The sequence below is a fragment of the Jaculus jaculus genome, chromosome 7 (assembly GCF_020740685.1).
Source record: "Jaculus jaculus isolate mJacJac1 chromosome 7, mJacJac1.mat.Y.cur, whole genome shotgun sequence".
NCBI lineage: Eukaryota > Metazoa > Chordata > Mammalia > Rodentia > Dipodidae > Jaculus > Jaculus jaculus.
The window spans coordinates 48007628-48030286 of NC_059108.1; the positions used below are offsets into that span (position 1 = coordinate 48007628).

The window sequence follows — 22659 nt, forward strand, 5'->3', positions numbered from 1 at the left end:
GAGTCCTTAGGCTTCACAGGCAAACGCTTAGCCACTAAGCCATCTCTCCAGCCCTGAATCAGTTTCTCTTAAAATTTATTTTTAAAATAGTTTAAAATTATTGTCCTTTTAAAAATACTTCATTTTCAGAAGGCAGGGAGGGAGGGAGGAGGAAAGGGGGAAGAAAAAGAATGAGTGAGTGTGCCAGGGCTTCTTGCCACTGCAAACGAATTCTAGATGCATGTGCCACTCTGCATATGGCTTTAAATAGGCAATGGGGAATTGAATTCAGGCCGTCGGGCTTTGCAAGCAAGCGCCTTTAACCGCTGAGCCATCTCTTTTGCTCCTGAGTGAGAGTTTCTGGGGATGGTTACAGAAATGTGTTACAATGCAGAATTTCTACCTGCTTCATTACACCTGAACTTCAAAAGAAGGAAAGTTGCTTATCTTAGGATTATGGAGCACAGAAACAGCTAATAAGGTTTTATGTTTTTAGCAATTGTTGTCACTTTAGTTGAATGTGTAAGAAGGTATTCAGTTGTGAGTAGTTTTTAAATATGGCACAGTAGAGAAAACTCACATTCCATTCCAAGACAGGAAATTCATGCTCACTGTTGAGACTGCTTGTCCTTTTTGTTTAGTCAGATGGAGCCATAGATAGAAATAATTGTACCTTTTTTTTTTTGTTTTATTGAGGTCAGGTCTTGCTTTAGTCCAGGCTGACTTAGCCTTGAACTCATGACAGTCCTCCTGTCTGTGCCTCCCAAGTGCTGGGATTAAATACGTGTGCCACCACGCCTGGCATCAATGTACTTTTTGTGTTGGTTTAAGACAATTATAAAATTCTATGTGATTTTTAAGAAGTTAACTTGTGATGCTAATTTTATAAAAATAATTTTAGTGTATCTTTTCCAGTCAGAATACATTTCCTTCATGTTTCCCTTTCTTCCTTTCTTTGTAATATATTTATTTATTTGCAAGTAGAGGGAGATTGATAGGCAAGGAGGGAGAGAGGAGAGAGAATGGGCACCCCAGGACTTCTAGCCGCTGCAAATGAACTCCAGACGCATGAACCACTTTTAATTCCACAGTACCCATGCATCCAGCTGAGCATGGGTACTAGAGGAGTCAAGCCCAGATAGTTAGGCCTTGAAGGCAAGTGCCTTAAACTGCTAAGCCATCTCTCTAGCCCTCCTTTCATTTTTTTAAATGCATTTTCTTGGGCTGGAGAGATGGCTTAGTGGTTAAATGCTTGCCTGTGAAGCCTAAGGACCCCGGTTTGAGGCTCGGTTCCCCAGGTCCCACGTTAGCCAGATGCACAAGGGGGCGCACGCGTCTGGAGTTAGTTTGCAGAGGCTGGAAGCCCTGGCGCGCCCATTCTCTCTCTCTCTCCCTCCATCTGTCCTTCTCTCTGTGTGTCTGTCGCTCTCAAATAAATAAATTAATTAAAAACAAAACTATTAAATGCATTTTCTAAAATGAGACCTGTTTTAGAGCAGTAGTTGTAGCCCCTACAGAGGCTGTTCAACTTCTCATTCTTGAGACAAAGTTTCTGATAGAAATCAGTTACTGGAAGGGAAGGGTTTATTTCAGCTTGTGGATCTAGGTCACAATCCCTCATAGCTTGGAAGGTATGGTGGCAGGACTGGTTGTATTCAATCCATCAGTGAGGAAGCAGAGCAGGATGATGAATGCTTCTGCTCAGCTAGTTTTCTCCTTTTTATCCACTCCAGGATAAGGATAGCTTGTGGGATGATGGTGCTACCCAGAGTTAAGGTAGGTACTCCCACCCCACCTAGGCTGATATTCACAGATATGAACAGAGGTTTGTTTATTTGATGTTCTAAATCCTGTCAGGCTGACAGAGATTAACCATCACAAGTCCACCCCTTTGACACTCCAGTAGAGCATTTTGTTTTGTTTTGTTTTTTGAGGTAGTGTCTCGAACACAGCACAGCCTTTAAAACTTTTTAAAAAGATTTTATTTATTTATTTGAGAGAAAGAGAAAAAGTGGGTATGCCATGGCCTCTATCCACTGCAAATGAACTCCAGATGTATGAGCCACCTTGTGCATCTGGCTTATATGGGTACTGGGGAATTGAACCTGGGTCTTTAGGCTTCTCAGGTAAGCACCTTAAAACCTAAGCCATCTCTCCAGCACAGAACACCAGCATTTTTAAGTCATAATCTTTCTTTTTCTTTTTAATATATTTTTATTTATTTATTTGACAGAGAAAGAGGGAGAGAGAGAGAGAATGGGCGTGCCAGGGCTTCCAGCCACTGCAAACGAACTCCAGATGTGCCCCCTTGTGCATCTGGCTAATGTGGGTCTTGGGGAATCAAACCTGAGTCCTTTGGCTTTGTAGGCAAATGCCTTAACATTAAGGCATAATCTTCTATCCCTTTGCCCCATAAGCTCATGGCCATCTCATAATGGAAAATGCATTTTAATTCTAATTTTAAAGATCTCCTCTGTCTTTTAAAAGTCCCAATATTTTTTAAAGTGTAAGAGTGTCTTCTGAGATTTGGACATATTTATAACTATGAGCTTTTTTGTTTTTTTGTTTTTTGTTTTCTAAGGTAGGGTCCCACTCTAGCCCAGGCTGACCTGGAATTCACTATGTATTCTCAGGATGGCTTCGAACTCTCGGCAATCCTTCTACCTCTGCCTCCCGAGTGCTGGGATTAATGGTGTGCACCACCACGCCCGGCTAACTGTGAGCTTTTGTAACATCAAAAACTAAGTTACATACTTTGAATGTGCATTGGCATAAAGTAGACATTACGAATTCACAAGGGAAGAATGGGTGCATAGCAAAAAATGATCTGACCAAAGTGAGATTGAAACCCAGCAGGGCAAAGCCCAAGTCTTGCAGCTCCATCCATGTCTGGCATCTGGAGTCACTCTTCGTTTTCCATTTAGATTACTACAAAGACCTTCTAGTCTTTCTGCTTCCATTCTTGCTTTCATGATGTTCACAGTGTTCACTGAAATCTTTAATAGTTTTTGTTAATAGGATGGCAAATGTTTTAAGTTACTTATAAATCATTTATAGAGACATTAGAAAGTATAGATAATGTTTTCAAAGTACACTTTAAGATCATAAAGCAACAGCTAGTACCTTTACATTCAGTTATATTATCTGTGTTTTATGGAAAATGTAAATATGGAAAAATACCATTGTCTTAAAAATATTTTTTCTTACAAGGTCACCAAATACAGTGAATTTTAAAATACCTTAATTGTAAAAACTGTTAGCCAGCAATTTTTAGACAACTAAATAACATTACTGTTTAAAAAGTTGTTAAAGACCCTTTCTGTAATTTTTCAAACAATATAATGTGTATTTTAAAATATGTTCTTAATGCATTTTGAAGCATGGTAATTCAGTAATTTTTTTAAAAGTAGGTATCTGCATAAATGACAATCAGTCTGCCATCAGTTCTGTTATTCTGTCATACCCATAGTAGTTACTTTCTTTTGCATGAAAAGTTCATTAATCTCTGATTTGTATAATACTTACTAGTTGACATTTCTTTAGACTTGCTTTTGCCCTATTATACATAAATGCTGACCTGGAATTCACTCTAGTCCCAGGCTGGCCTCAAACAGCAGTCTTCCTACTTTTGCCTCCCAAATGTTGGGATTAAAGGTATGTGCCACCATGCCCAGCTAGAACTGTATGTATGTATGTATGTATGTACGTACATACGTACGTACGTAATTATGAGAGAGAGAGAAGGGCAGATAGAGAATGGGCATTCCAGTGCCTCCAACCATTGCAAATGAACTCCTGATGCATGTACCACCTTTTGCATCTGTCCTCCCTTCTTTTATACAAAAAGAGGGGAAGGCCTGCTTTGCAGTGGTGGGCATTAAGCAACTGGGGGAGTAGGGACCTAACTCCTCCCATGAGAAGTCCTTTTCCCACAATCTTTGGCCCTTGGTAACTTTTGGGGAGGGGAGGCAGGGCCTATGTGGCCAGAGAGTGAGGCATGGCCTTAATGATAACAGTTATGGTACCAACCTCCATGTAAGTCAGGTTTTTCTCTTAGGGAATTTAGAACTGGTCAGAAAGGGACCTTCCCTTGCGGTGCTTTGCCTCTCACCCATGTTGGTGCCCATATTGCACCCACTTTATGGTGAGCCGATATACATAGGTCTGAATCCTATGCAGCTCCCGTAGGATTTGGCCATGACAGGAAGATTGCAGCAATAGTAGAGGTGTAGGAGACAGTAGCATAGTAAACAAGTACAGAATGTATATAGTATAGTAAGTGAGTACGGAATGTAAGATCAAGGGAGAGTGGCAGCTGTAGGTGGTAGGTCTTTAGTGGCAACGCCTTGATCCGCCAGCTCAAGTCTGTGATAATGAATCTGCAAAGGCTGCATCTTAATGGCATCAATCTGTTGACATATAAAAGACATGATTTTATTTATAATAATAGGTCCGATTGTGAATAGGAGGATTAAAATAAGTAGAGGTCCTACTACCAATGGCAACCAGGAGAGGAAGAGGGAATTAGTCCAAAATTGAGAGGAGGAGGGACCATATCGAGAATGCAACTCTCGACTAAGTTTTTGTGAATTTTTTATGTCTTCCTCAATGATTCCGGATTCATTGACATAGAAGCAGCACTCCTCTTGGAGAGCCATACATGTTTCTCCTTTTTCTGCTGTAAGGAGGTCGAGAGCATGTTGATTTTGTAGGGTGACCTTGGCTAGGGAGATGATCTGTCTCTGGAGGGATTTAAGACTATTAGTGGTGGAATCAATTATCTGTTGTAGTTTTTTAAAAATTTGCTGGCAGAATACAAGGAGTGCCCCAATGCTGTGCCTGCCACCCCTGCAGAAATAATTGATGTGGTCAGCTTTACACCTACCACTAGTGGAAGGAAGGCTTCTCTCTTATGAGCAGTGTGGAAGAGTCAGGCAAATTCATTGGGGCTATACATGGTGAGTTGGGGGACCATAGCTACCAGGATACAGGGTTCCAGGGTGGTGCTATTAATGTGAGTAAACAGGGTTTCATTGCACCAGAAATGGGGGGATATAAGTTCCATAGTTACAGAGGTGTTTTGTGTGCAAGTTAAGTCAGTAGGTAGTGATTCATTAGTAAGGAAACAGCGTAACGTGAAAATATTATTTAGATGGTGAGAGAGTAGTGGGATTGGGGAGATAGGAGGAGTGGACTTATAGTAAGATTGATTAAAGGAAAGGCTGAGGGTAGAGGAGGCATTTAGGGGAGTTGTAGCAAGGATTGGACACGAAAGAGAGGCACAAAGCAAGCAAGAAGAGGCATTTACCTGGGAGGCATTAAGTAGATTGACAGTATATTGGAGATCTATTGGCCAAGAGTCGCATTTTGCCTTGTCATTATTTTGAAGGGCAGAGTGGAGGTTTTGTTTATTTTCTAAAATTATTTGAGTTACTTGATCCTTGGAGTCTGCAGGGACTAATTGTCTGGATATATATATATATATATATATTTCCTGTAGGGTAGGAGGACCAGCCATCATTATAGAGTTTGCCTGCAACTCCCTTTTCCCAGTGCTCATGCCAAGGGTCAGAGATAACAAGGATGAACTCTTTTCCTTGGAGGTGGAGAATACCATTTTTACCATAGACTTTATGCATTCTGCAGCTCCAGTATCTACAACCTCTATAGGTGGATTCATAATCTAAACAACTGCACTTATTGTCGTAAGAAAAGCAGGCATTATGTAACAGTAATTGTTTAGGGAGTGATTTTAAAGGTGAGGTCTGACCGGCATCCTGTAAGAGGGCAGTGCCCTGAACCGATAAGGGTGGTGAAATCCTGTTTGATGGGGTGTGGTGGTTTGATTCAGGTGTCCCCCATAAACTTAGGTGTTCTGAATGCTAGGTTCCCAGCTGATGGAGATTTGGGAATTAATGCCTCCTGGAGGGAGTGTATTGTTGGGGGTGGGCTTATGGGCTTTATAGCCAGTTTCCCCATGCCAGTGTTTGGCACACCCTCCTGTTGCTGTGTTCCACCTTATGTTGGCCAGGGGGTGATGTCCACCCTCTGCTCATGCCATCGTTTTCCCCTGCCATCGTGAAGCTTCCCCTCGAGCCTGTAAGCCAAATAAACCTCTTTTTCCCAGAAGCTGCTCTTGGTTGGGTGATTTCTACCAGCAATGCGAACCGGACTGCAACAGTAAAGTGGTACCGAGGAGTGGGATTGCTGCTAGACACCTGACTATGTGGCTTTAGCCTTTTGTAGCTGATTTTCAAGAGGAATGTGGAAGGAGTTGAAATCTTGGCCTAAGAGATGCCTTGCAGTACTGTAAGTACAGCCTGATGGACTAATCTGGTCAGAGCTGAAAGACCTGAATGCAGTAAGAACTATGGACTGTGAGGTTTGGCTTATGAGGGTGAGAAAGAGCTGTGCCTGGACTGGGCTAGCAGTTTGTGTGAGAAGCTTGCTCTTGTGCCCATGTCCTGAGAAGTTGTGCAGGGTTGCTTTGCGTAGAAATGAACTGGTGTGTGCAGAGGGATATGGCACAGAAAGAAAAATCTTTGGGTGAACTATTGCCTGTTCAGCTGCAACTGAGAGATTATAACCTTTGAGACTGGGCTAGCTGACCTGCGCTGGGGCAACAAGAAGGATGTAGACTCTTTTGAAAAGGCCTGAGTGCTCAAGGAGTCCTGTTCTTCAAAGTCTGCTTTATTCCCCCCTGGATTAACAAATTGGCACCCTACCTGGTATTGTGGAGTATAAGAAATGCTGGAAAGAGGGTCATTGAGTTTGCAACACGGTCTTGTGTTTTGGAAATGGCCATGGGCAGTGTGAAGCGGGTTTGCTGGTTGCCTGCATAGAGACCCCGTGGGGCCATGAGGATGAACCGTGGGCTGCAGTGGAGACCCAGTGGAGATGCCGGGACCATGAGATGGCTGCCGAGGAGCTGCCGGCCCCGATGAAGTTTTCCAGGACTGTGAGTAGCCTAGCTGGAGGGGCGGAATTGGAATGCCAGAGACTTATTGCTGGTTAGAATTATCGGACTTGAAGATTTGCCACTGGCTAGAGTTGCTGCACTTGAAGCTACAGAGTTTGATGTTTGCCCTGGTTGTTTTAAATCTTGTATTGGTTGAATGTTTCTTTGCTATGCCCAATGCCATCTATTGCAGTGTGAATATTTATTCTGTGCCATTCTGGGTTTTTTGAGGTTATTTTTTGGTATTATGGCTCAGTTAAAAGATCTTGGACTATGGGGATGTATGAACATCATTGAGATTGATAAAAACTGTGGGGACTTTAAAAGTCAGACTGAATGCATTGTATTTTACATCATGTATGGATATCAGTTTATGGGGTCCAGGGGCGGAATGTGGTGGTTTGATTCAGGTGTCCCCCATAAACTTAGGTGTTCTGAATGCTAGGTTCCCAGCTGATGGAGATTTGGGAATTAATGCCTCCTGGAGGGAGTGTATTGTTGGGGGTGGGCTTATGGGCTTTATAGCCAGTTTCCCCATGCCAGTGTTTGGCACACCCTCCTGTTGCTGTGTTCCACCTTATGTTGGCCAGGGGGTGATGTCCACCCTCTGCTCATGCCATCGTTTTCCCCTGCCATCGTGAAGCTTCCCCTCGAGCCTGTAAGCCAAATAAACCTCTTTTTCCCAGAAGCTGCTCTTGGTTGGGTGATTTCTACCAGCAATGCGAACCGGACTGCAACATGGGGCCTCCTTTACTTGAAATTCCCATTGAAAGACGGTAGCAGTAGTTAAGGGGACGATGGGCAACAAGAAGCAGAGGAGCAGTAGATATCGGGGGTCGACTGTTTTCATCTTGAATCTTGAGTATTGGAAACCTGGAAGAGAAAAGAGGAAGTTGCCTTAGGAACAGGGTGTTTTGGGGTGTGTTTTACTGAGAACTTACAGGTTCATTGATTTGTTTGACTAAACAATCTGGTAGCCATCTTGTGGCATCATTTTGAGTATTGAACACACAAACTGACCCGCGGCCCCAAATGAGGACAGGGTCTGGGCCATTTCATTTTAAGGTTAAAGGATCTTTCCATATAGCTTTGGCAAAGGTATTTTTGTGTTTGTGTGTCAAAAGCGATTAGCAGCTGACTTTCTTTGAGCATCAAGGGTTAAGAAGTTTAGGACAAACAGGGCATGATGAAGAATGTTTTTTGGGGAGCTTTTATGGGATATAAATCCCCCATTTTTAATTTTTGGAGGGTATGTTTAATAGTTTGATGGGCTCACTTAACAATTTCTTGACCCTGGGGATTGTATGGTATGCCTGTAATATGTTTAATTTGTAGTTGATGACAGAAATTTTGGAATTTTTTTCCAGTATATCTAGAACCATTATCAGTTTTAATAATTTGGGGCTTTCCCATGACACCAAGGCAATTGAGTACATGAGTAATGACATTTTTTGAAGATTCTCCAGCATGGAGGCTGGCAAAAATGAATCCATTAAAGGTATCCACAGTAACATGGAGATTCTTAAGATTACCAAATGAGGGAACATGTGTTACATCCATTTGTCAGATCTCATTGGGAATTAAACCTCTCGGATTTACGCCTAAGTGGGGAATGGGTAGGAGGGTGACACAGTTTGTGTATGTTTGGCTATCTGGTGAACTTATTACCTAGTGATTTTAAAAAGAAGATGTAAGGTTTCAGCATAAAGGTGATGTACAGAGTGAGCTGTTTTGGCCTGGGCCACAGGATGGAGCTTAACAAGGAAAGCAGACTGGGTGGCTTTGTTAGTCATTGCATTGCCTGTGGCTAGAGGCCCAGGGAGTCCAGAGTGAGCATGAATATGGCCTATATAAAAGGGATGTTGTCTAGAACATATACATTGCTGAATGGAGAAAAGCAGAGGTTTAGCATTTGTAGTAGGTTTTATGTATGGCAGTTTTTAAAAGGGGGATGTTTTGAGCAATATAAGCACTAGCAGTATACAGATTGAAGGAAGTATTTGGAAGTTGTTGAAAAACCTGTAAAACAGCGAAAAGCTCCACCACTTGAGCAGAGTGGAATGGGGATTGTAGGGAAGTGGTTTGATTGTTTACAGTGAAGGCTGCCACTCCAGTAGAAGAGCCATCAGTGAAAATTAGGGGGGGCATGGGGAAAAGGTCGGGGAGAGGTTAATGTAGGAAAAACAAATGGCTGAATTTTCAGAAAGTGGAGAAGTGTGTTAGCAGGGTATTAGTTATCAAGGGATCCCTGAAAAGAGGTGTAAGATATTGCCCATTCGTCATCATTTTCTGTTAACCATTGTATTTGGGAAGTGGAGTAGGGTAAAATGATTTTATCAGGGTCCTTACCAAATATTTTTCTGTTTTGATGACGTCCAATTTTTATTAACTCTGCCACCCATGAGGTGTAATGGTTAAGGACTCTGGGTGGTGAAGTGGGTAAGTGGACCCAGAAGAGGGTCCCCTCCTGCCAGAACACCCCGGTGGGTGTAAAGTCAGTGGCACAAATGACCAGGAGAAGAGGCTTCTCATAAGACATAAAAGTGACCCTTTGGCTCAGAATTGTAGCCTCCACTATCTTTAGGGCCTCTAGGGCGGAGGCTGTTAATGAGCGGCCTGAGGCAGGATCTGGATCTCCTTTTAGAATGTCAAACAAGGGTTTAAGCTCTCCAGTAGTTAGCTTAAGATAAGGCCTGAGCCAATTGATATCTTCTATGAGTTTTTGAAAATCATTTAAAGTTTTTAGATGATTAGTTCTAAGCTGAATCTTTTGTGAAAGAATTTTGTTATGAAAGAGTTCAAAGCCTGAAAATAAGTAAGGAGGTTTTAATTGAATTTTATTAGGAGCTATCTGAAGACCAGCTCCGGTAAGGGCCCTAGGAAGCTCTTGAGAGCAAGTAATGAGTTCAGTGGGATCAGGACCAGCCAAGAGGATGTCATCCATATAATGAATGATACACAATGAAGGCTATTTATGTCTAAGTGGATCTATAATTTGGGCCACAAATTTTTGACACTATGTAGGGCTGTTAACCATCCCTTGGGGCAGTACTTTCCATTGGAATCTCTGTATATGGCCTCTAAAATTTACCACAGGTAAACTAAATGCAAAATGCTGCGATCTTCAGGGTGTAAGGGAATTGTAAAAAAGCAATCTTTTAGGTCAATAATGATTTTACAATATCCTGTAGGAATTGCTACTGGAATGGGGAGGCCTGGTTGTAGGGTTCCCATAGGTCCATGGCCCTATTAATTTCTCTAAAGTGCTGGAGAAGTCTTCATTTTCCAGACTTTTTCTTTATAGTAAAGATAGGAGTATTCTAAGGAGAGGTGGTAGGTTCAATGTGGCCTGTAGCAAGTTGTTTCTGCACTAACATCATGGCCGCAGCTAATTTTTCAGAAGATAAAGGCCATTGATCAACCCAAACAGGTTCTGTTGTTTTCCAAGATATTTTATCTGTATGGGGATTTATCCATTAGGATAAATTTTCGTAGCCTATTCTAGCATGATCAGTCTTTATAGTAACTGGTATTGGCTCTTTTGTTCCCTGAGAATGTTTGCCCAATCCTTGTCCCGTGCGGAAGCCTTGATTAAGCATTTGATGAGCTACTAACTCATTAGGACTGCACATAATGACTTTTAATTGAGAGAGGATGTCTCGGCCCCAGATATTAATGGGCAGGCCTGGGACCACATAAGGTTGAACGGTGCCTTGATTGTCCTCCTTATCCTCCCATTGAATAACTTTAGAACTTTGTAAGGGGTTAGAGGCCTGTCCAGTTTCCTTGAGATGAGTTATAGAAGTGGTGAGAGGCCAAGATGCTGGCCAGTTCTTACTGGAAATAATTGTGCCATCTGCACCAGTGTCTGTAAGACCTTCAAAGGTTTTTCCTTTTAACTTTAATTTAAGAAGGGGTCTTGCTTGAGTGAGCTCTGTGCCCAGTAAATGTCTGATGACCCAAACCCATGGGGTCCTCTCTTTTGTTTCTGACAGGGTGTCTTATCATTGAGGGGCAATAGTATTAACTGAGCAATCTGTTGGCTAGGAAAAATGGTAATAGACTCCTGAAGGGCAGTGGCCATAAGTTTAATTTCCCCAATATAATCATTATCAATGACTCCTGGAGAAGTGGCGAGGCCCTGAATGGTTGAACTAGCATGTCCTGAGATAAGAACAAAAGTGTTTTCTGGCAAGGGACCAAAAACTCCCGTGGCCAGAACCTGAGTGCCCACCTCTGCCATTAGTATTGTTCTCGAGGTGGAACAGAGGTCCAGTCCTGCACTGCCAGCGGTTGCCCAGGAGAGGGCAGAGATGTTACATTTTGGGTAGACTGGGGGACGAACCTGATAGCCCCAGGGTTCTGTCCGGGGATCATCCTGGGGCCCTGGGGTAGGCCCCGTGTTAAGTTTCCCTGCTTTTGTGGTAAAGGGTTTCCCTGTATATCCATTTTAGAATGGCAGTCCGAGACCCAATGTTTGCCATGCTTACAACGTGGACAGAGGGAGGAAGGAGGTGGGTGTGTAGCCTTAAGGGCAGTACATTCTCTAGAAAAATGACCTGGCATTTTACAATTAAAGCAAGTTTCATTGTTATTTCCCTGTGTGAAGCCCTTCAGGGCAGCTCCAATGGCTAGCCCAATGCTATGAGAGGTGGGGTCCACATCTGCACATAATTGGATAAAGTCAGACATACTTTTACCACGGTGGGAGGGGCAGATGGCTGCCTGGCAGGCCAAATTGGCATTCTCAAAGGCGAGATGTTTTATGAATTCATTATTTGTTTCTTCCCTTCCCATAAGCCATTCTGTAGCTTCAGTGAGCCGCCCAATAACATCTCTGTAAGGCTTATTAGGCCTTGTCTTACTTTGGTTAAGGAAGTCACAGTCGTTCCTTTAGATGGAAGATTTTGCCAGGCCTTAAGGGAAGCATGTTGGATTTGTGAGAGAGAGAATTTTGTTTGGTCCTAATTAGTATCATAAGGAGCTTTGCCCAAAAGTTTATCTAGCGTCCAGGACTTAGAAGAGGATCCAGTGGACGCGTTGCGGTGGTCAGTGTCTTGACATCTCAGTATAATCAGCCTGCCACAGGAGAAAGTCCCCTTGTGTCAGGACGGCCTTTGCTAGCATTTTCCAATCATTTACTGGAAGCCAGTTATCACTAAGGGCGTCTTGTAGGGTCATGGTAAAGGGAGCAGTACATCCATAAGAGGAAACAGCACTTTTTAATTCCTTGATATGTTTAAATTTTAAATGGTGATACTGCTGGGGCTTAATAATAATACATTTTTTCCTGTCTGGCTTGCTATTATCATCTGAATCAGTGGATTGTTTATAGTGTTTATCTCCTTTAGAGCCTTCCTCCCCTGAATCTGTTTTTGCCTTGCTCAACTCAGGTGGTGAATGGGTTAAGGAATTTGGTCCTGTTTTTACTTGGGCGTGTGTTATTGGAAACACATGAACAGTCTTGGGTTATATGATTTTAGCTTTGATGTGCTGCACGGGGGCAGGAGAGGGAGAGCGGATTTTTAGGTCTAAGTCATGGAGTTGTTTAAGTAAGGTGGCCTTTTCTTTTTTAACTGCAAGGAGAGTTTTTAGTGATGGGGCTTCCTGGGAAAGTTGGTGGGTCGCTTGTCGAGTTACTGTTTCTAAATCATAATCGAGAGTTACAGGGGCACAGAAATGACGTGACTTAGGCATGTGAAGATAAGGTGGAGGGTCTGCTATGGGGGCTGTGGGAGGTGGCCAGTCAGGGTTGTGATACCTGACAGCTTCACCCTCTAGCTCTGATTCCTCATCTAGGGAAAGAGGAGTATTAGGGGAAGGGGTAACTGTAGATTTGGAGAGAATAGGATAAATGGATTTAAGGGCAGGTGGGTCATCCTTGGGCATAGGAATAATGACAGAGGGGCACTGCGAAGGGGGATCATTTGTCTCGCCTAGTGCCTTTGCCTGGGAGCCGCTGCCACAGTGCCTTCCTGGAGGGCGTGGAGGTTCGAGGGAGGGAGCCACACAGGGATCCTGATGGCTGGGAGTTAGTTCATGAATGGGAGGGGGTTGGCTATGTTTAAGGTTTTTAAAAATTTTTTTTAATTAGTTAATTTATTTTTTTTTGGCTTTTTGAGGTAGGGTCTCATTCTGGTCCAGGCTGACTTGGAGTTATCTTTGTCATCTCAGGGTGGCCTTGAACTCATGGCAATCCTCCTACCTCTGCCTCTTGAGTGCTGGGATTAAAGGCGTGCACTACCACACCTGGCTAAGGTTGTTTTTAAGAAAGAATTCTCCATCCCTAACAACTTTTGAAACGTCTGGTTGGCACTGGTGAATCTGTAGGACATCGTTTATTAAGTTCCAATAGGAGAAGATCTGAACCGGGACTTTTTTAGGGCCAAAAGTCCTATAGTAATCTTTTAAACAATCTTCCATTCTCCCCCATCTTTTTTCATCAATGGTACCTTCCTAGGGAAACCATGGACATAAATCTTCTATGAAGAGGAAAAAGCAAACAAGATCTATTTTCTTAATGTTTGCCCCACGAATCTTGAGGGAGTCTTTAAGACCCTGGATGAAAAGTTCCTGTTTAATTAGGGTCTGTCCCATGATAGAAAAGGAAAGTGGAGAAATGGCAAGACCAAAGGGCAACGTTCCTGGTCGGAGAACTGGCATGGGGGATTCCCCAATGAGCTTGATGTAAGCCTCTCTGCAAATTTAAGAATCTGGCAGCTGCCCTAAGGACATTTACTGGCTGTTGTGTAATCAGTTTCATTGATAGGAAGAGAGGCTAAATAGGAGGTCTTTGCCAACGCCTGAACAGGCTGTCTGGACTCGCACAGGGAACTAGGGGCCTTTAGCCAATGCCAGAGGGTAGCCCTGGTGAAGAGGCTTCAGTTGCCCTGTCGCTATGTTGCAATTCCATGCGATGGCGCCAACCGAAAGTAAAAGAAGGAAAAGAAGTTTACAAAAAGCAACAAAGAAGTCCCCTAACTCTTGTGTCTTACAAATCTGATTAAATAGTCTTTAAATAGTTAGCCTTAGAATTCGTCACTTGTCTTACTTTAGCGGATCTGTATCACAGGCGGGCTTTCTGTGGTGATCACGGTGTGGGTCTGTATTACAGGCGCAGACTGTCTGCAGTGACCTCTATGCGGATCTTCATTCAACCCCCTGGTGGGGTGGCGATCCAGTGGTGGGGATGGCCGTCCACTCGAGTGATGTTCAGGTTTTTTTTTCTTTGTACCCCCGAGCCCCATTTTGGGCACTACTTGCCCCGGCCAGCGGGGAGTTGAACAAGGACCCGAGGGGAAGTTAACCTGAATGGGGGAAGGCAAACAGACAAAAGAACGAGGCCAAGCTAGGTATTTGTCATGGTCTCAAAGTTTATTTTTACACATAGGTTTTTATAGGGTTGTAGGGGGAAGGAGTCATATTCAGGCCAGAGATCACACAGGGTTACTGGTTAAATTTCTTTGTTTCTTTATCAATTACCAGCAGCACCAGGGGAGACTATCACCCAGGCATAACGGCTTCTTCATTTCTGGTGATAGATAATTAGATGAGGAAATGGAAACTTAACTTGCTATATGGCAGTTTCTTGTCAACATGGCCGAGGTTTGGTTCATAGCTCCCAACATCTGGTTCATGTGGGTCCTAGGAAATCACACCTAGGTCCTTTGGCTTTTCAGGCAAGCACCTTACTCACTAAGCCATCTCTCCAGTCCCAATAGAACTGTTTTAAATGTACTTGTGACTATGTACTTTAAAAATTTTTATTTATGTATTTCTTTATGGACAGAGAGAGATATGTTGGGAAGGTGGATATGAATGGTGATCCAGGACCTCTAGCTGCTACAAACAAACTCCAGATATATGTGCTACTTTGTACTTTGTTAATGTGGCTTTATGTGGGTACTTGGGGAATTGACCCTGGGTCATTAGGCTCTGTAGGTAAGTGCCTTAACCACTGAGCAATTGCTCTAGCCTAGTGACTATGTATTTGTGATCATTAAGTACAGGTTTCTGTACATTCATTAAATCAGGGTGCTTGTTAAAGTCCTTTATCTTGACTGAGATAGGGGTGTGTGTGGGACAGGAGTTTGGTTTAAATTGTGACTTGAACTATCACAAATTGAAGTTTTTAAATTTTTATCTTGATTTTAAGTTGTCACTTTTTTTTTTTTTTTTTTTTGAGGTAGGGTCTTTACCAAGGCGATCCTCCTACCTCTGCCTACGAAGTGCTGGGATTAAAGGCATGTACCACTATACCTAGCCTTTGTCACTTTTTCCTGGAGGTCTGTTAGTTTATTTTGTGCTTAGGTCTATTAAAAAAAAATCAGTGCATATAAATTAACCTTATATCATAGCTGTATCTTTTATTATTATGATGAGGTTTTTCTTTTTATCTTTGTGGTGCTCTTGTTGTAAAAGTCTTTTTTTGTGTCATCAATTTGATATAGCCACCAGTTGCTTTTTGGTTCTTATTTGCTGGGAAGTCTTTAGAAATTTTAACAGTGATAGCAAGTGCTTTTTGAAATAACATATACGTGTGTGTGTGTGTGTGTGTGTGTGTGTGTGTGTGTGTAATGTTTTGTTAAGTTTGAGTACCCCTTCCCTCTCTAAACAGATAAATATCATCTTGTTTTGCTTGTTTCAGGTTTCTTATTTGCATGGATCACTGATTGAGTAATAGATGGCTTTACCTCGGCTCACAGGAGCCTTGCGCTCTTTTTCAAATGTCACTAAGCAAGATAATTATAATGAAGAAGTGGCGGACTTAAAGGTAAATTTTTTACACAAAAGCTATTATAATCAAAGAGTATGGGTAATTATTCCCTTTATTTTAAGTTGTATGTGCTTAAAATGGAAGTTTTACCTGTTTCTGTCTTTGGAGACAAAGAGAATGGACATGCTTATGTTTCCATGGGTAAATCTTGTGTTAAGTGCCTGTGTTTTCTTTTGCGTATGGCCATTGCTATGGTTGATTTTTTTTTTTTTCTTCTTGTTTAATTTTATTTTGACTTGTCTCAGTAAGTTTTTGGATCTTTGGTAAATCTTTTACCAAATGGACAGAAATAATATCTGTATACTTAATATGGAAAATACGAATATGCTCAATAGTTGGTCTTATAATTGACTTGTCTTTTTAAAATTGATAATAGATATTTAGTGCTTTAAAAAGTTAACTTAGGTACCATTTTATTAAAACTTGAAAAATAAAGTTTGTCCTTTTGTAATCACCACTATGGAGAGGGAAGTAGACATAGGTCCCTACTACCAACCAGCCAGTCTAGCCTAATGGCAAGTTGCACGTCAGTGAGGGTCTCTGTCTCAAAAAAGGTGAATGACCACAGGAGCAACAACTAGGTTTATCACCTGGCTTGCACCTGTGCCCCTGCAGGACACTAATCAAAGTTTCATGTTATGGATAGAGTTATATATAATATAGTAATATAACATATGATGACTATACATTTAAATGATGAATTGGCTTTTAGTAGAAAAGGCTAAATATTTTGGATGCTTAGTCAAATTGCTATGAATTTTATAGTCCTCCTAATTGTATCTATACAGAGGTGAGTTTTAAAGGTACTGGCCTTAATATTTGTGTTTTGTTTTGTGTTTTGAAAGGAAGTGCCTTTAACCATGGAACCAACTTTCTAGGTTCTTTTGTTTTGTGTTTTTAAATAGTTGCTTTAATTGCTGGCTCCTTGACTCTGTTGTAGGGTAAAAACATCATTTCCCTGTGAGTTGAAAATTTAGTGCTACAAGTCCTAATGCAGTTTTGTAATTACTAGCTTCAGTTAAACATTGATCTGAGAAAGACTTATAGCACTTTCTAGAGAGACTTTTCCTGTAATTGTATAGAATTTTGTTACACCAGAAAACATTTAACCTTTTTTAAAAAAATGTATTTTATTTACTTATTTATTTGATACAGAGAAAGAGGCAGAGAGAGGGAGAGAATACCCATTCCAGGGCTTTCAGCCACTGCAAACGAACTTCAGGTGCTTGTGCCTCCTTGTGCATCTGGCTTATGTGGGTCCTGGAGAATTGAACTGGATCGTTTGGCTTTGTAGGCAAATGCGTTAACCGCTAAGCCATCTCTCCAGCACCCATTTAACCTTTTTTACAATGGTATCTTATCTATTTTTATATTTTTCACAATAATTAAGGTCAGATTATATTTTACCAACTTAATATTATAGTTGAATTATTTACTGCTTTTGCATTCACAGGGTCCTTGCCAGTTATCCAGAACTAATGGTATAACAGAAGATATTAAAATTTGAAAGTTTATAAAGACAATATGTTCCCCCCATTATATTTATTATATTATATTTATTCCTATAAACTTTTTTTTTAAATTTTTATTAACATTTTTCATGATTATAAAATATATCCCATGGTAATTCCCTCCCTCCCCACCCCCACACTTTCCCGTTTGAAATTCTATTCTCCATCATATTACCTCCCCATTACAATCATTGTAATTACATATATACAATATCAACCTATTAAGTATCCTCCTCCCTTCCTTTCTCCACCCTTTATGTCTCCTCTTCAACTTACTGGCCTCTGCTACTAAGTATTTTCATTCTCACGCAGAAGCCCAGTCATCTGTAGCTAGGATCCACATATGAGAGAGAACATGTGGCGCTTGGCATTCTGGGCCTGGGTTACCTGACTTAGTATAATACTTTCCAGGTCCATCCATTTTTCTGCAAATTTCATAACTTCATTTTTCTTTACCGCTGAGTAGAACTCCATTGTATAAATGTACCACATCTTCATTATCCATTCATCTGTTGAGGGACATCTAGGCTGGTTCCATTTCCCAGCTATTATAAATTGAGCAGCAATAAACATGGTTGAGCATGTACTTCTAAGGAAATGAGATGAGTCCTTTGGATATATGCCTAGGAGCGCTATAGCTGGGTCATATGGTAAATCAATCTCTAGCTGTTTTAGGAACCTCCACACTGTTTTCCACAATGGCTGGACCAGATTGCATTCCCACCAGCAGTGAAGAAGGGTTCCTTTTTTTCCACATCCCCGCCAACATTTATGATCATTTGTTTTCATGATGGTGGCCAATCTGACAGGAGTGAGATGGAATCTCAATGTAGTTTTAATCTGCATTTCCCTGATGACTAGTGACGTAGAACATTTTTTTAGGTACTTATATGCCATTCGTATTTCTTCCTTTGAGAACTCTCTATTTAGCTCCATAGCCCATTTTTTGATTGGCTTGTTTGATTCCTTATTATTTAACTTTTTAAGTTCTTTGTATATCCTAGATATTAATCCTCTATCAGATATATAGCTGGCGAAGATTTTTTCCCATTCTGTAGGTTGCCTCTTTGCTTTTTTCACTGTGTCCTTTGCGGTGCAAAATCTTTGTAATTTCATTAGGTCCCAGTGGTTAATCTGTGGTTTTATTGCCTGAGCAATTGGGGTTGTATTCAGAAAGCCTTTGCCAAGACCAATATGTTGAAGGGTTTCCCCTACTTTTTCCTCTGGCAGTTTCAAAGTTTCAGGTCTGATGTTAAGGTATATCAGCTCTAACAGTTTGCTAGTAGAGTCTTTAGGGTCCTTTATGTATAGAATCATGTCATCTGCAAATAATGGTAACTTGATCTCTTCCTTTCCAATTTGTATCCTTTTATGTGTGTCTCTTGCCTTATTGCTATGGCTAAGACTTCCAAAACTATCTTAAATAAAAGTGGGGACAGTGGACACCCTTGTCTTGTTCCTGATTTTAGTGGAAAAGCTTCCAGTTTTTCCCCATTTAGTAATATGTTGGCTGTAGGCTTGTCATAAATAGCCTTTATTATATTGAGATATGTTCCTTCTATTCCCAGTCTCTGTAGGACTTTTTTTTTTTTTTTATAAATTTTTTTTGTTGTTTATTTATTTGAGAGCGAAAGAGAGAGAAAGAGTGGGAGAGAGAGAGAGAGAGAGAGAGAGGGAGGGAGGGAGAATGGGAGCGCCAGGGCCTCCAGCCACTGCAAACGACTCCAGACGCGTGCGCCCCCTTGTGCATCTGGCTAATGTGGGACATGGGGAACCAAGCCTCGAACCGGGGTCCTTAGGCTTCACAGGCAAGAGCTTAACCGCTAAGCCATCTCTCCAGCCCTCTGTAGGACTTTTATCATGAAGGGATGTTGGATTTTGTCAAGTGCTCTCTCTGCATCTAATGAGATGATCATGTGATTTTTGTCCTCAACCCATTTATGTAATGTATTACATTTATAGATTTGCGTATGTTGAACCATCCCTGCATCTCTGGGATAAAGCCTACTTGGTCAGGGTGAATGATCTTTTTGATATACTCTTGTATTCTGTTTGCCAATATTTTGTTGAGAATTTTTGCATCTATGTTCATGAGGGAGATTGGTCTGTAATTTACTTTTATTGTTCTATCTTTACCTGGTTTTCGTATCAGGGTGATGCTGGCCTCATAGAAGGAGTTTGGTAGAATTCCTTCTTTTTCTATTTCCTGGAAAAGCTTAAGAAGCAATGGTGTTAGCTCTTCCTTAAAGGTCTGGTAAAATTCAGCAGTGAATCCATCCGGGCCTGGGCTTTTTTTAGTTGGGAGATTATTGATAACTGTTCGGATCTCCATGTTTGTTATAGGTCTATTTAAGTGATTAATCTCATTTTGATTTAATTTAGGTAGGTCATATAAATCAAGGAAATCATCCATTTCTTTCAGATTTTCATACTTTGTGGACTATATGCTTTTGTAGTATGTCCCTATGATTTTTTGAATTTCTCTGGAATCTGTTGTGATGTTGCCTTGTTCATCTCTGATTTTATTAATTTGTGTCTCTTCTCTCTTTCTTTTGGTCAGATTTGCTAAGGGTTTATCAATCTTGTTTATCCTTTCAAAGAACCAACTCTTTGTTTCATTAATTCTTTGGATTGTTCTTTTTGTTTCTATTTCATTAATTTCTGCCCTAATCTTTATTATTTCTTCCCGTCTACTAATTTTTGGTTTGCCTTGTTCTTCTTTTTCCAAGGCTTTAAGGCGAAGCATTAGGTCGTTTTCTTGCGACCTTTCTAATTTCTTAATATAGGCACTTAAGGCTATAAATTTACCTCTTAGAACTGCCTTCATTGTGTCCTAGAGATTTTGGTATGTTGTGTTCTCATTATCATTTGACTCTATAAATTTTTTGATTTCCTTTTTGATTTCTTCATTGACCCACTCATCATTTAGTAGTGTATTGTTTAGTTTCCATGATTTTGGGTATGCTCTATAGCCTTTCTTGCTACTGATTTGTAGTTTAATTCCATTGTGGTCATATAGAATGCAAGGAATTATTTCAATTTTCCTGAATTTGTTAAGATTTGCTTTATGTCCTAATATATGGTCTATTTTAGAGAATGTTCCATGTGCTGCTGAAAAGAATGTATATTCTGCAGCCTTTGGATGAAATGTCCTGTATATATCTGTTAGGTCCATTCCTTCTATGACCTCATTTAGTCCAGATGCCTCTCTGTTTATTCTTTCCCTGGATGACCTGTCAATTGATGAGAGTGGGGTGTTAAAGTCACCCACCACCACTGTGTTTGGTGTTATCTGTGACCTTAGTTCTAATAGTGTTTGTTTGACGAATTTGGGAGCCCCCATGTTAGGTGCATATATGTTTAGGATTGTAATGTCCTCCTGTTGGAGTGTGCCCTTAATCAATATAAAGTGACCTTCCTTATCTTTCTTGACTAACGTCGGACTAAAGTCTACCCTGTCTGATATTAGGATAGCAACCCCTGCTTGTTTTCTAGGCCCATTTGCTTGAAACACCGTCTTCCAACCTTTCACCCTAAGATAATGTCTATCCTTTGTAGAAAGGTGAGTTTCTTGGAGACAACAAATTGTAGGATCCTGCTTTTTAACCCAGTCTGCAAATCTATGTGTTTTCGTTGGAGCATTGAGACCGTTGATATTAATAGATATTATTGAAAGGTGTGTATTTATGTTTGCCATTTTTGTGTGTGTGTGTGTGTGTGTGTTACTGGTTCTACCTGTGCTCTCTTCTGTTAACTGGTATTTGAGTATAGCTTGTTTTTTCTAGGTTCCTTATATGTGTGCTTTTCCTTTTGTTCAGCATGGAGGATTCTATCAAGTATTTTCTTAGAGCTGGTTTTGTCTTCAAATACTCCTTTAACCTGCTTTTGTTATGGAATGTCTTTATTTCTCCATCTATTTGAATGGATAACTTTGCAGGATAAAGTAACCTTGGTTGACAGTTGTTATCTTTCAGAACTTGGAATATATCACTCCAAGCCCTTTTGGCTGTAAAAGTTTGTGTTGAATAATCTGCTGTAATCCTGATGGGCTTGCTTTTGTAGGTAACTTGATTTTTCTCTCTAACTGCTTTCAATAATTTTTCTTTGGTTTGCGTGTTTGGAAGTTTGATTATAATATGGCGAGGGGAGGTTCTTTCTGGGTTTTGTCTGGCTGGGGTTCTAAAGGCTTCCTGTATCTGTATTGGCACCTCTTTCCCAAATTGGGGGAAATTTTCCTCTATGATTTTGTTGAAGATGCCTACTATGCCTCTGGAGTGGAGTTCTTCTCCTTCTACTATGCCCTGAATTCTTATATTGGATCTTTTCATAGTGTCCCGAATATCTTGAAATTCCCACTCATACCTTTCTATAAGTTTGTTTTTCTCTTTGTTGGATTGCATTAGGTCTGCCACCTGGTCTTCTAGCTTAGATATTCTGTCCTCTCCCTCATCCATCCTACTGGTGAGATTTTCTACAGAGTTTTTTATTTCATTAACTGTGTTCTTCATTGCTAGTAATTCTGACTGGTTTTTCTTTATTATTTCTATTTCCCTATTTATGTCTTGTATTGCCTTCTTTATTTCATTAAATTGGTGTCCTGCCTCTTCTTTGATTCCTTTGATTTCCTCTTTGATTTCTTTCTTGATTGTTTTCATGTGTTCTTTGACCTCTCTGAACATATTTATAATTATTCTTTTGAACTCTTTCTCAGGCATTTCCTCTAACTCTTTCTCTCTGGAGGACATTTCTGATGCATTAATACTTTTAGGTGGATTTATATCATCTTGCTTTTTAGTGTTTCTTGTGTTATAATGTATATATTTTTGCATCTTGGATTAAGTTTATGCTTGGATTTTCTAGCTAGCTGTGTATTCTTAGCTGTATCAATTGATTTGATGGAATATATTTTCAGGGTAGGACCTTAAGGTATTAGGTGTGGCTCTTAAGACTCTCAGAGTATCTACAAAGATGTTCTTAGGGGTTGAGATTCCCTGCTGTAGGAGTATTCAAGCAGGCTGAGTGGAATAAAATACAGGTAGATTCTAAAGTTTAGCTAAACACTGTACACATTCAATCAAAAACAGCCCCGAGTATGTATGCAAGAGTAGTTATTATAATGACCAGATCTTCCATGAACAAGAGGTTTAGATTTCTGGTCTGTTGAGGGATCCAAGTCAGCTTGCGACCAGTGAGACCCTTCCCTGGTGCAATCCCAGTTACCTTGGGTGATTTTGGTCTCAGTCAAGTTTCTGCCTGGGTCGTCGGGCTGCCGTTCTGATTTCTGGAGCTGGGCACTTGCTTTTCCTACGGGGCAAACCGAGCCGCTGCTGCTGCCTCTGCTGCTCCTATAGCTGCCACCACCGGAGGCACCACCGCTGCTGAAGCTGCCACTGCCGTGACCACTGCCGCTGCTCCCCCCGAAGCCGCTGCTGCGG

At 41.0% G+C, this 22659-nt stretch overlaps 1 protein-coding gene across 1 annotated transcript in view; it reads left to right on the forward strand.

Annotated features, from left to right (window-relative positions):
* The window catches only part of Ascc3 (activating signal cointegrator 1 complex subunit 3), a 380520-nt gene that overhangs the window by 2868 nt on the left and 354993 nt on the right, over positions 1–22659 (forward strand). Inside the window, exon 2 of the mRNA XM_045155316.1 lies at positions 15585–15710. Coding sequence (XP_045011251.1) covers positions 15621–15710 — 90 coding nt within the window. The 5' untranslated portion in view covers positions 15585–15620. The remainder of the gene's footprint in view (positions 1–15584; positions 15711–22659) is intronic.